Genomic DNA, 14,339 nt, shown 5'->3' on the forward strand with positions numbered 1-14,339 from the left:
ATCCACAGAATATTCTCTTCCTAGAATCAGATAAGAGAGAGTCAACCATTAGACAAATATGACTCAGCTGTTAAAAAATTAGCATCTTTCTTGAGAGAATCGAACACTACAACCATGACAGTTAATTTGGCTATATCCTTTTTCAGATCCTTATTTGAAAAAGGTTTAGCAGCTAGCACGATTACCACTCATAAATCGGCTTTGGAAGAAAATCTTTCAAGTAGGTTTTCAGATAGATTTGACTGAATCTATTTCACATCTATCCCTAAAGCCTGTGCTAGACTTAGACCTTCCCGAGGCCTACTACAGTTTCATGGTTTCTTAAATGACGTCCTCAAACTAGCTTCAGATACTGACAACTCATCTTGTACATTCATAATGCTCCCTGAGGAAGACATTATTCTTATTAAGCCTAGCCTCAGGAGCTAGAATTTCAGAACTGTCGGCTCTATCCAGGGATGCGGGTCATGTGGAATTCCTCCCATCAGGAGAAGTTCTACTTGCTCCCCGGATCGTAGCTTTTTAGCCAAAAATGAAGATCCTCTTGCAAGGTGGGCCCCTTGGAAGGTTTATCCCACTTCCACAGATCCTTCTCTCTGCCCAGTATCACTCTTAGAGCCTTTCTATCTCGTACTTCTTCTAGATCCTCAGGTGCTCTCTCATGAGAGAAAAAGGTGGTACTTTATCAGTTAAAGGCATTAGACAGCAAATCCTTTACTCATTAAACAAGCCAACCCTGAGTCATTCCCAAAAGCACATGATATCAGGGGAGTAGCCACCTCAATTAATTATTTTTCCAACATATGAACTTTGAGGATCTTAGAAAGTATACTGATGGAAATCCCCGACAGTCTTTAAACGGCATTATTTAAAGTCCTTGGAATCTTTAAAGTTTTCAGCAGTAGCAGCGGGAAACATAGTTTCCCCTGATACTGTTTAGTATTGTAGTATAGATCCAGGTCTCCTTCTACCTACATCAACCAACATGCCTCACCTATCGTCAGGCTACTCAAACATCATAGCCTTAGCCGTTGTATCATATAGTGGATTGTCCCTTATTTTTTTTGCTAGGGACATCCACATTTGTACTGATAATGTACTTCAGTGTACCTACCCTTATTTTTATGCTAGGTAGGACACAATATGTGTATATATTCACCATTTTATGTTAATGATGAACTTCAGTCACAATGTGTTTGTATATATTTTGGAATATTTGTATTGATGATGGATTTCAGTGTACCTACCCTTATTTTTATGCTAGGGTAGGACACATGGGTGTATATATTTATAATTTTGTATTTTTGTTAAGTAAATCCCAATTTTTCCTTATTTTACATGCATCTTTGTAATTTACTTTAATTACCATTTAAGTACTTTAAGATTACTAACATTTTTTTTATTTACTGTTAAAATAAGTTAGTTTAAGTGCTTAATTTGTATGCTGTAATTGATTTACTTATATTATATCCATCATTTTTAAATTGTTTTTCATTGTTCCCTTTTCCATCTTGTCTGTTTCTCTGGTACTCTTTCATAGGCCGACACGAGCTGAGCCCAGAAAAGGGATTTTGACGAAGGAAAAATCTATTTCTGGGTGATTGGCTCGTGTCGCCCTATGAACCCCCCCTTTTTATAGTTTGTTTTTCCCCCCCTTGCAGGACAAGATGTATTTACTGTTTTATTTAAGGATGTCCGCTAGGGGCGCTGCTGTCCGTGGCGTCCTCCTAGTAGTAGTAGTGAGGCTGCATCGCCCGTTGGTATCAGCTCTCTCTTGGGGGGATTCTGATAGGAAGTTCTAATTGGTGTTTGGCTCGTGGTAGTGTTCCACACTCGCCCCTTTATCATACCGACACTTCTTTTTAAGAGTGAGCGAGTCAGTTTTACTGACATTTTCTTAATTTTGTTTTTCTCTGGTAATTTTAGGCTAATTTTACCTAGAAAGAATGATATTAAGGATACTTTCATAGGGCGACACGAGCCAATCACCCAGAAATAGATTTTTCCTTCGTCAAAATCCCTTATATATAGCTGTATTTTCTGAAGTCCGACAGAATTTCAAAACTCGCGGCACACGCAGTGGGCGGCCAGGTGGTAGTACCCATTCCCGCCGCTGGGAGGCGGATATCAGGAACCATTCCATTTTCTATTCATATTTTTTTCTGTCGCCGGTGCTGTAAAACAACTGTTTGCAGTACTTCCGCTAGGATTTTTGGATTTACTCGTCTTTAAGTATCTGGATTGTCTTTTGGTTATTGATTCTGGATTGTTGGATTTGGCACGCGCAATAGTGGACTGTTTTTTGATTTTGGATTGGCTTTTCTGTAAACGTGATGTCTGGATCAAGTGCAGTGAGTTTTCAGAGTGTGTGTGAAGAGTGATTGTAAGGTGAGTCTACCTAATCATCGGTAGATCCCCACACAGTATGTATGGGGTGTAGGGGGCGGGGGATGTTATGTTTGTTGGATGATCGGTGCAATGAATGTGAAGGATTGACCGATGATGGATGGAAGGTGTATGATTCCTATTGGCGTAAATTGGAACGCGATAGGATCAGGAGGTCTTCCTCCAGGAGCGGTTCTACTAAAGGTAAGGGAAGTAACATTTCACCTGCATTAACACCTGTAGAATTTGTCTCTCCTAAACCTGTGATGTTGCCTTCGGGCCCTGATTCTGTGTCTGGAGAAGGTAATGCCCTTTCTCTGATTTTAGAGTCGTTATGTACTCTTGAATCAAAAGTGTTGGCCTTAGAAACTGGGTCAGTGAAAGTGTTGATATCGTGCCCCGGCCCCTAGTGTTGTGGAGAGGGGGCGTCAGATCGGCCCCATAATGCCTCTAGGCCTAGACCGCTATCGGACTCCCAGGACTCAGGGAGTGGATATGTCGACTCAGGGAGTGGATATGTCGAAAGCCGCAAGAGGGTTACGGGGGCTTCCCACCGATCTGCCGTCCCTTCGGGCAGGTGGCCCTGTTTTGCAAGTTCCCAGGCTGCCAAGGAGCGCGCACAGTAGGGCGCGTATCCTTAAGGACTGTTTTTTCGTCCTCCGAGGCGTCCCTCCCCGCGCAAGGGGTGGAGCACTCGGAGAGACTCGCGTCCTCTGAAAAGGACTTTTCGTAGTGAGGACGCTTCACGTCCTATCTCTCCAGTTTCGTTGCGCTCTTCTCCGGATGCGTATGACGCCTTTCCGCCTCAGAAGAGAGGTAGGATGTCATCCGGTGATGACGCTGAGATGCGCTACAGTCGCTGTTTGGAGAAGCAGGTAGCTGTACCTGTGAGAAGGAAGGAGGCGTCCCCTCGCCCCTCGTCTTCTCGCAGGCTCAGTCCTGCTCCTTCTGTTGGTTCTTCGCCTACGAAGAACATCCTTTTGTCCCTTCAGGACCAGTTATCTTCTTTGATGGCTCGGAGGACTCGCCCAGCAGCAGTCGAGCCTAAGCGGAGGAAGGACATCAGGCTGCCTGTCAAGAGGACGAAGCAGTCTCCTTCTCCCTCTCCGCGTTCGTCTCTTTCTCCGAATGCGTCTCCTTCGGTTCATCGCCGATCTCGTTCTCCTGGTAGGAAAGCTTGTCGTCAGGACGCTTTCTTTCCTCTCGACGTCATGGGCAGGCTGCTCGACGAGACACTCGCGAGGACGCTCAGCAGGACGCTTTCCAGGACGCCAAGCAGGAAGAGGACGTGCAGCAGGACGCTCGTGTGGACGCTCGGAGTGACTTGTCTCCTTATAAGGTGTTCGTAAGCGTTCAGAAAGACGCGTTAGCTTCTAAATCTTCGTGGAGCTCCTCCCTCGAGAGAAGCTCCTCGAGGGAGAGGGCTTTCAAGAGGAAGAGCTTCCTTCAAGCCCAAGACATCGAAATGAAGATCATGTCCTTCAGACACCAGTCGGAGCCAGACTGAAGTTTTTTGCGGGACCATGGAGAGAGAGAGATACGGACCCTTGGTCCCTCAAGATCATGGAGCAGGGGTACAAGATCCCCTTTTTGGATCCTCCTCCTCTATCCACAACTCCCAGAGACCTTTCTCCGTCATATCAGTGAGAGAAAAAGCGGATTCTTTTCGATCTATTAGATCAAATGATCGAAAAAAAGAGCGGTGGAGCAGGTCGTGGACCTGGGGTCACCAGGATTTTACAACAGGATTTTCCTGGTACCGAAGCAGTCGTCGGGTTGGCGTCCAGTCCTAGACGTAAGCAGGCTCAATCTTTTTGTAGAAAAGATCAAATTCAAAATGGAGACGCCTCAGTCTGTTCTAGAGCCTTGAGATCCTGGGCGATGGATGTCCTTAGACCGGCAGGACGCGTACTTTCACGTTCCAATCCACCCTCTTTCAAGGAAATATCTAAGATTTGTTTTAGGAAACAAAGTCTGGCAGTTCAAAGCCCTTTGTTTCGGCTTGAGCACGGCTCCGATGGTCTTTACCGTCATCATGAAGAATGTAGCGAGGTGGTTACACTCTTCAGGGATAAGAGTATCCCTATACCTCGACGATTGGCTTGTCAGGGCGTCGTCGAAGGAGAAATGTCTGAAGGACCTTCAGTTAACATTAGCCTTAGCGAAGTCCCTGGGACTTCTAGTCAACCTCGAAAAGTCACATCTGACCCCGACACAGTCCATCGTGTATCTGGGGATTCAGATGGATTCAGTGGCTTTTTGGGCGTTTCCGTATCAGGAACGTCAGCGGCTAGGCTTAGAGAAAGTCTCAGCCTTCCTGGGGAAAGAGACTTGCTCGGCGAGGGAATGGATGAGTCTGCTGGGCACCATTTCCTCGCTGGAAAAGTTTGTTTCCTTGGGAAGACTGCACCTCAGACCTCTCCAGTTTTTCCTAGCGGAGGAATGGAAGGCCAAAGACGATCTGAATGCGATCTTGAAGATCTCAGATTCGGTAAAAAGCCATCTAAGATGGTGGCTTGATCCTCAGAAGTTGCAAGAGGGCTTATCCCTAAATCTTCTGAGCCCCGACCTAGTGTTGTTTTCAGACGCTTCCATTTCGGGCTGGGGAGCAACACTAGGAGGGGGAAGAAGTGTCAGGCTCCTGGAGAGGGGAACAGGTTGTCTGGCACATCAATGTGAAAGAACTGGCAGCGATCTTCCTGTCGCTGCAGTTCTTCGAAGAAAAGGTGACAAACAAAGTTATCCAAGTCAACTCGGACAACACCACAGCCCTCGCATATTTGAAGAATCAGGGAGGAACACACTCCCGGACTCTGTTTCACCTGGCAAAGGAGATTCTGCTGTGGGCAAGTGTGAGAAAGATCAGGATCCTGACGAGATTCATCGCAGGAGTGCAGAACGTCAGGGCGGACCTTCTCAGTCGACAGGACCAAATCCTGCCGACAGAATGGATCTTGCATCAAGACGTGTGTCAGGAGCTTTGGAAGTTGTGGGGACGTCCTCTGGTCGACCTATTCGCGACGTTGAGGACGAAGAGGCTTCCTCTGTATTGCTCCCCGGTCCTGGATCCAGGAGCAATCACTGTGGATGCATTGCTCTGGAGTTGGACAGGCCTAGACCTTTTTGCCTTCCCACCATTCAAGATCATGGGGGAAGTCATCAGGAAGTTTGCGGCTTCAGAAGGGACAAGGTTGACCCTGATCGCCTCGATGTGGCCGGCGAGAGAATGGTTCACAGAGGTCATGTCATTCCTTGTAGACTTCCCAAGGACGTTGCCCTGGAGGAAAAATCTACTCAAACAGCCTCACTTCGAAAGGTATCGCCAAAACCTCTCCGCTCTGGGTCTGACTGCGTTCAGACTATCGAAAAGTTGGCCAGAGTGAGAGGTTTTTCGAAAACAGCTGCGAAAGCGATCGCCAATGCAAGGAGAGCTTCTTGAAGAGCTGTTTACCAATCGAAGTGGGCTTCCTTCAGGGCATGGTGTAGAAAGGAGGGAGTTTCCTCTTCCACGACCTCTGTGAGCCAGATAGCCGATTTTCTACTTTTCTTAAGAAACGTACAGAAATTGGCAGTCCCAACCATCAAGGGATACAAGAGCATGTTGTCAGCAGTTTTTCGGCACAGAGGCCTGGACCTCTCTGACAACAGGGATCTTCACGACCTCTTGAGATCGTTCGAGACCATGAAGATTCCTCAGGCGAGGCCGCCTTCATGGAACCTAGACGTGGTTCTTAGACTATTGAACCTCTTCACGCAGCGTCTCTTCGAAACTTGACAAAGAAGGCTCTTTTCCTAACTTCTCTGGCGACAGCGAAGAGAGTTAGCGAAATCCAAGCTTTTAGTAGCCAAGTGGGCTTCAAAGGAGACAACGCTGTCTGCTCTTTGAGTCCGACTTTCTTGGCTAAAAACGAGAACCCGTCTAACCCTTGGCCCAAGAGCTTCGAGATTAAGGGTATGTCGAGTCTGGTGGGCCAAGAACCAGAGAGTCCTGTGCCCTGTCAGGGCTCTCAAGTTCTATGTTCATAGAACGAAGGAGGTACGAGGTCTCTCAGGTAATCTCTGGTGCTCTGTGAAAAGACCGGAATTACCTTTGTCAAAGAATGCTGTGGCTTTCTTTCTGAGGGACGTCATTAAAGAGACTCATTCATCTTGCCAGAAGACTGATTTGAGCCTCTTGCGAATGAAAGCTCACGAGGTCAGAGCTGTCGCTACCTCTCTTGCCTTCCAAAAGAATATGTCAATCAAGGACATCCTTGATGGCACCTTTTGGAGGAGCAATTCTGTATTCGCCTCACATTACTTAAGAGATGTGAGAACGATTTACGAGGACTGTAGTTCTCTTGGACCATACATTTCTGCAGACACAGTCTTGGGGGCTGGAGGTAGCTCTTTCCCTATCCCTTAGTTAGGAGTTAGGTTAGTTTTAATATGTTTTGTGTTTTTGGTTGTTGGTGAGATCTTGTGTGAAGATCTCCCATCCATTAGATTAACTTTCAGGGGGTTTTGGTCTAGTTGGTCAGGTGGTGGTCAGTTGCTTCATAGCCCTCGTATGTATGGTTCGATGGTCTTGTCACGTTGAGGTCACGTCCCCGTTGACAGAGCATCCAGAGCGCACCAGCACTACCTGGCTGGCAACTCTGATTGAGCAGAAGCAGGCTTAAGTGACAGTAATCACAGAGTCTACTTTGCTAAAAGGTGAGGAACCAAGATGTACATCATTTACTTAATTTAGTTTCCTAAAAATCCTATTCTGTCTCTTCCCACCATCCGAAGGTGGGATTCAGCTATATATATATCTGTCAGGTAAGTTTCAAGAACAAAATGTTATTGTTATAATACAATTAAGTTTGTTCATACTTACCTGGCAGATATATATAATTAAGGTGCCCACCCTCCTCCCCTCAGGAGACAGTGGCATTGATAAAATATGAATAGAAAATGGGAATGGTTCCTGATATCCGCCTCCCAGTGGCGGGAATGGGTACTACCACCTGGCAGCCCACTGCGTGTGCCGCGAGTTTTGAAATTCTGTCGGACTTCAGAAAATACAGCTATATATATATCTGCCAGGTAAGTATGAGCAAACTTAATTGTATTATAACAATAACATTTTTATAAAAGTAACTTACCAAGTACGTACATAATTACTTAGCTAATGATTAGCCTGGCGAGGCTAATCGTTAATTTGTAAATATCTCTCATTGAAAAATACTTCGAATAATGGGTATGTACAGTCCATAGAAAAATCAGTGAATAGCAGGGGTCGATTGTAGTGTTGCTTAATGGGTGCTAATGCATAAACACAAGGTTGTTTATGTTTTTTTTTTTTTTTTTTTTTTTTTTTTTTTTTTTTTTTTTTTTTTTTTTTTTTTTTTTTTTTTTTTTTTTTTTTTTTTTTTTTTTTTTTACATACCTTGTAAGCATAAGTAGGTGAAACTACAATAACTAGGTATGCTAGTGTTAGGCTATAATGTAAAGTATACTACGCTGTATGCACTTTTAGAAACTATGGGTATTCAATAATTAATGCAGTAGATATTTTTCTCAAAGATTTTTATTTTATTCTGGGTTTAATTAAATACATCATATTGTTCCCCAATTCATTGGCTACAGAACTATATTTTTCAATATAATCTCTGTTCAAGTCTATGGTCTGTCTGACTCAACTTGTCATTGCATCAATTACTTCCTCATTGTTGCTGTATTGCATTGCCTGCCCTATTCTTCAGAAACATATATTATGATAATTAAACTGTTTAACCAGACCATGAGTTAACATTTAATAAGACTAGAATCAGGTGGCTAGTCCTGAAGGAATACCTAGTCAAATAATACTATAAATATTGTCCTTTTTTTATTAATTTTGGATTTGTTTGTTTGTATAGTGTTTTAACGTTGCATGGAACCAGTGGTTATTCAGCAACAATTTTGGATTTGCTTTTCATTAACTGTTGATGGCATTCATTTTTTGACATGTTCAGCACTGCACATGGGAGAAAGATTATATTTTATAAGTAAATCTAGCTGTAAAAATTAGGATTTTGTTGTCCTGAAGCTGATTTTTATTTCATTCTCTTATGAATCATGTTAAATTGTCTCGTGCAGAACAGTGGGAAGATATTTTGTTCATATTCACTTTAATTTCCGGTGAAGGACAGTTTCCTTTTTTAAATCTGTTAAACCTTTTTTTTTTAATAAGATATGAAAACATCTCTAAGAAGTAACATGGAATTTGATGTTATGCTTACTGCTTATAATTTGTGAGAGACCACACTTCTATTAACTTACAGCTTTGTAGCCTACTAATGAACATGAATCTTTTATCCACTTTTTTTTTATTATATAGGGCAAGTAATTTTTCCAATAATTTCAAGCCTGAAGGTTCAGCTTAATACTTGAGTTGGTTTGGTTTGTTTTAATATTTGTTTTGGTGAATTACTATGCATGGACATACTTTGAAATAAAGAGTTTTCAGTTACAGCATTGGAATTTAAGACATGCTTGAACAACATCAGGTTTGTGATAAAGTGAGAAATGGATTTTATATATTGACATTAACATTCTTTTTAGTCCTGGTCTTACACTTAAGTTTATACAGGCTTAAACTTCTCTTAGTATTATTTGAGATGGACATCATATGTTGATACATAAATATGAGCTCTCATGTTACAAGACTATCCACTGCCTTTCTGATGATTGGCAAGGAGAGCAGTTAGGTAGTTGGTAGACCCATAGGAAATTCCTTTTAGACAGATTAGTTTTGTTGTTCTATTTCTATGCTCTGTTATACTGCACTGTATTGCTAATTTTTTACCTTTTTTTTAACAAAAGGTTAATTCATATCTTTTGTGATTGTAAGTGCATTTGGAAAAAATATAGTATCTAAGTAAAGTCAGAGACTGGGGCTAAATTACATTTTGAGTAGAATTTTGACAACAACAGCTGCTTTTTGCTTTGCTAAATTTTTCAAACCCTTTTGTGATTTTCTAAAAAAGTTATCAAACATCTTCAGCAATGTTCTGTTCCAGTTTTTACCACTCATTCAAGAGCAAGTCCTTCACACCAAGGTGTACAAATCAAGAAATTGACTCCTTTATATGATTGTGTACTTTACATTGCATTTGTAGTATTACTTCACTGAGGACCAAGTAATCTTCACAGACTTTCTTATGAAATCTGTATTCCTGATGAAACTTTTTTTTGCTTTGTTTTGGGCAGATGAATGTTATTCTATGCAACATCAGTCCCTTTAGCATCGTCATTTCAGATCTTGGTTATGAGATCCTCCTACATTTAAAGTTTCTCATTCCTTTAAACATTGAAATAACTATGCTTAATTGGTGGATGCAAATTGTAGGTTTTCAAGGTAGTGCTGCCGAAAAAAATATCTTTCTTGTGATCATGGCTTTGGAAATGTGACTCAAGATTGCACATTTTTAGGCTTTTGAATGTTTCATCTTGGCGATTTAAGACTATCAATTTATTTACCTCACAGAGTTTATCTTCCATTAGTATAGTAGTCAATCCCATTCCTTCATAAGTGGCAGAGTACCCTATTATGAACGTTGCTTCACTGAAATGCTTAATTTTTCTCAGCTTGCCTTACAATAGTATTAATTCTTATTGGTATTTACGTAATTTTCTCTCTGTGCTTCCTTTGATATGGAGAACTCATGTTGAGGTAGCATAACTTTTTGCTGGACATTGTCATGATGAGTGCATGGACAAAAGTTAATTACAGGTGCCATAGCACCAATACATGTTTTCTTTTGTCATATACTGTTGACTGGTATATGAAATATCTCCCATTCCTTTCCAGTGCTCTTTCTCTGGAAGGGTTGGTGATGTTTGTGAGAAATAGGTCCTAAAGTTTTATAGCATTATTGTAATAGCTTTCATAATTGGTGTTAGATGCACCAAAGATGCTAATTTATGGACTCTTGAATATGCATATTTAATTTGGCATTTGTTTATTATAAGTCACTATTGTTTGTAATTGTAGTTTTCTTTTTAAAATGTAATATACAAAGCTACAGAAGATTCTTGGGGTCATCATGGTAATATGTTCCTTTTTTTTCAGATCAAGCTGACTTTGACCCAACAGCTAGGCCAAATAAGTATTATTTCAATGTTGAATCTGCCGGAGCCTTGAAACCTGAGAATATAGTCATGATGGGGATTGCTGCTTTAAAGAAAAAACTTTCAGATCTCCAAAATCAACTTAGCATGGAAGCACAATCAGATGCTTTGGCTATAAACTAAATGTGCTTCACTGTGTGTAACTTTCATTCACCTCATTATCATAAGATACTAGTTTCACCTTACATAAAAGCATCATGATTTCAGAAGAAAGTTGAAACATTTTCTTGATTCATTTTAAAGTTTCCTTGAGTATTCATATTAAGTCATAATAATTTGGCTTTTGAGAAAGGTTATAAATTATATTCCTAGTTTAAGTTCAAGTGTACCCCGTTAGTAATGGCCCAAGTGAATACGTATGGGTAGGATAAATTGTCATGAGCTTTATAATTTCCATATTAACAATGTAATGTGACTTTTGTAGCATTGTCTCATTTATATTTATGTTTAGGGAAATCTGTTTTAAATGCATTCTAAAAGGTACCATTTAATGGAAAACTAGAAGTGATTGTAATTGAAACTGTTTACGTAGTTTTCTTATAAATTAAATTCTTAGTTTAAGTTCAAGTGTACCCTGTTAGTAATGGCCCAAGTGAATATGGGTAGGATAAATTGTCATGAGCTTTATAATTTCCATATTAACAATGTAATATAACTTTTGTAGCATTGTCTCATTTATATTTATGTTTAGGGAAATCTGTTTTAAATGCATTCTTAAAGGTACCATGTAATGGAAAACTAGAAGTGATTGTAATTGAAACTGTTTACATAATTTTCTTATGATAATGGTCTAAAGTTTGTAGTACAGTATGATTTTAGTGGTATCCAACATTAACCAGGAACTCTAAGATACTAGAAAACTGTAAATTCTGTACTATTGCATTGTTTCAAAGATTTAACATGTTCTTACTTAGTATACTGTAATCATTATGTTAATTCACTTCATGAGGGTAGTTTAAAAGATTAGAATAAAATACATTTTTTCCACAATTTTTTTTTATTTCATAGTTTTACTAAGGTTGCTTAAGTTTTATGGTCAAGACATAAATTGCAGTTACTGATGTAGAAGTATCTAAATGACTTGGGTTTTCAGAGTACCAAAGGGCTGTAGCACACTTGACAAAAATTCACTCAATCAGAGCAAATATCCAACACACCTGGATGTCGTCTTTCTGAAACCTTGGGTGGTAAAATTATATTTTTATAATAAAACTAGATTTTGTATATACTTACCCAGTAATTATATTGCTAAGAGTTTCTACCCGACGACAGCCTAAATTCAATTTTGCGGGTAGCATTTCGATGGCTCAGTGTAGGTATACAGTGCCGTCCCCTAATGGCAATGCTAGGAACGACTTAGTTAATCACGTCATTCTGTTTTATGCATAATGTCCATCAGAGGAGAGGTGGGCAGCTTTTGATCATATAATTACTGTGTAAGTATATACAAAATCTAATTTTATGCATGACACTTACCTGGCAGGTATATATATAGCTATATTCTCTGTCGCACTGGCAGAAATCTTCAAAACTCGCGGCAACCGCTAGTTTACCGGTAGTTCAGGTGATCACCACCCCGCTCCCGTGGCACTGGCGCTTGGAACCATTCCCATTTTCTTCAGATTTTCTCTGTCAGCCGAACCTTCAACATCGTTGTGGGTTCCCTGCTAGATTTTCGATCTAGTTTGCCAACTTTTCGCTGCTTTTGGACTGCTGTTTTGGTATCATATTGGAACGTTGGCTGGGCAATCGCTTTTGGATTTTCTTAGAATTATGTCTGTTTCCGGTATTGTGTTCAGAGTATGTGTGAAAGAAGGGTGTAAAGTTAGACTGCCGAAATCTTCGGTAGACCCTCACACTGTGTGTAAGAAGTGTAGAGAATTTGTGTGTACTTGGGAGAATAAGTGCAATGAGTGTGAGAATTTGACTGAGAAAGAGTGGAAAACTCTCACTAAGTATGTTGAACGATTGGAGAAAGATCGTGTTAAGAGATCAGTGTCTCGGAGTGAAAGATTGGGTTCTTCTAGCAAAGCTTTGAATGAATCTGTTACTGTTCCTTCACCAGTTCCTTCTCAAGTAGAACCTGTAGCACCTTCTCCCCAGGTTTCTCCTGCACCCGCTGCTGTATCTGAGGAGACGAAGGATTCCCAATATGTGAAAGTGTTTGCTCCCCTTGCTTCGATTGGCGATCAGATTCAGCGATTAACTGATCAAGTGGGTGTATTTAATGTTGTCTCTCTCGTGCTCCTAGACCTAGACCGCTTCCAAGCTCCCAGACCCAAGGTAGAAGGAAAGTCGACAGTCGAAGGGAGGCGAGAGGGGTTTTCACACGGTCAGTCGTCCCTTCAGGCAGTCCTGTTGTTGCGTCCCAGGCTGCAGCAGTACGCCAAAGAAAAGGCGTTACTGGGAAGTGTTTGTCCTCCTCCAATAGCTCTGTGTCATGTAGGAAATGGCGCTATTCGAAGGAATCGCGTCCCCTCAAGAGGACATGGAGACCACCCCCGTCTCAGGATGAACTTCGCTCCGCTCAAGAAGGATGGAGTAGTCCCAAAATTTTTTCGTCTAGTTCTGATGAGGACGCAATCCCCGTCAAGAGGAAGAGAAGGTATCTTTCGAGAGAGGACGCAGGACGTTCGTTTGGCGGCTTTTCTCCAGTTAGAGATTCTCCACCTTCGTCGTGTGTTCGTTCTCCTCTCCATCTCATAGACCTCAGGACCGCTCGCCTCCTCGTCCCAGTACGTCCCGTCTTCGTTCTCCTCCGTCTCGTTCGATCCTTCAGGAAGCAGATCCTACTAAGGACTTTTTGAAGGAGATGCAGGCTAAGTTGGCTGATCTTGTCAAGTCTTGGGAAACACCCGATCAGTCGTCCTCCAGACGTAAAGACGAGTTTCTACCCGTCAAGTCCTCTAAGAGGATGCAGGACAAGAATTTGCCTCCTTCCTCTCGCCCTTCGAAGTCTCGGGAAACAGGACGCAGTTTTCCATCGAAGGCAGACGGCCGCTCAACAGCACAGGACGCAGGACGCAAGAGGAAACGAGAAGAACGTCGGATGGATGCAACTCACTCGTTGGACGCAAGACGCAGACAGCAGGACTTCGACCTTGCCTCCTCTCGACCAGACCGGGACGTATTTCGTCAGGACGTAATCCCTCAGACTAATTCCAGCAAGCAAGTCTTGGAGGTGGACTCTGCTTGTAGTCTGGATCAGGACTTGGGTATCCAGGATATTTCTTCAGTGGAAGAGGAAGTGGAAGACTTTGTTTCTGACGAAGAGAAAAATGCTGAAGCTCCATCATCAGACTATAAGAGACTGACGACTTGCCTCTTGTCTCTGTTCGAGGGGGAGTTTCAACCTACAGCCCCGTTGTCTCCCCTTTCGCAGTACACTAGGACCAAAACCCCAAAGAAGTCCTCCTTCTTGAAGGTGACTCTCTCCATCACGGCCAAGAAAGCTCTTTGCCGTGTTAACGCTTGGTTGAAGGGAAGCAGGTCAGACTTCTTTTTGCTTCCCTCCAGCCAAGTTGGCATCGAAGTCGGGTGTGTGGTATGCTACGGGGGAAAGTCTTCGCCTGGGAGTTCCTGCCTCCTCCCAGGGGGACTTCTCCAATATCGTCGACAGTGCTCGTAGACATTCCTTACACTCAGCCAAGATTTGGTGGACCTCTTCGGACCTTCTGACTTTGTCCGTAAGGAAGTACTTGCCTCCCAAGATTGTGAAGAAGACACCAAAGGAGTCAAGACCGACTCAGCAGCCCTTTCGGGGTAGACCGTTCTCTTGCCCCTCCTTTAGGGGAAAAAGAATGCCTGCTAAAAGA

At 42.1% G+C, this 14,339-nt stretch overlaps 1 protein-coding gene across 1 annotated transcript in view; it reads left to right on the forward strand.

Moving 5' to 3' along the window:
* Nucleotides 1–11,514, forward strand: part of LOC135216694 (DNA-directed RNA polymerase II subunit RPB3-like) — a gene marked incomplete in the record, with an annotated part of 92,794 nt that extends 81,280 nt beyond the window's left edge. The window contains 1 exon segment of the mRNA XM_064252118.1: nt 10,466–11,514. Coding sequence (XP_064108188.1) covers nt 10,466–10,647 — 182 coding nt within the window.
* Nucleotides 11,515–14,339: the final 2,825 nt, after the last annotated feature.

The sequence above is a fragment of the Macrobrachium nipponense genome, chromosome 6 (genome assembly GCF_015104395.2).
Source record: "Macrobrachium nipponense isolate FS-2020 chromosome 6, ASM1510439v2, whole genome shotgun sequence".
Lineage (NCBI taxonomy): Eukaryota > Metazoa > Arthropoda > Malacostraca > Decapoda > Palaemonidae > Macrobrachium > Macrobrachium nipponense.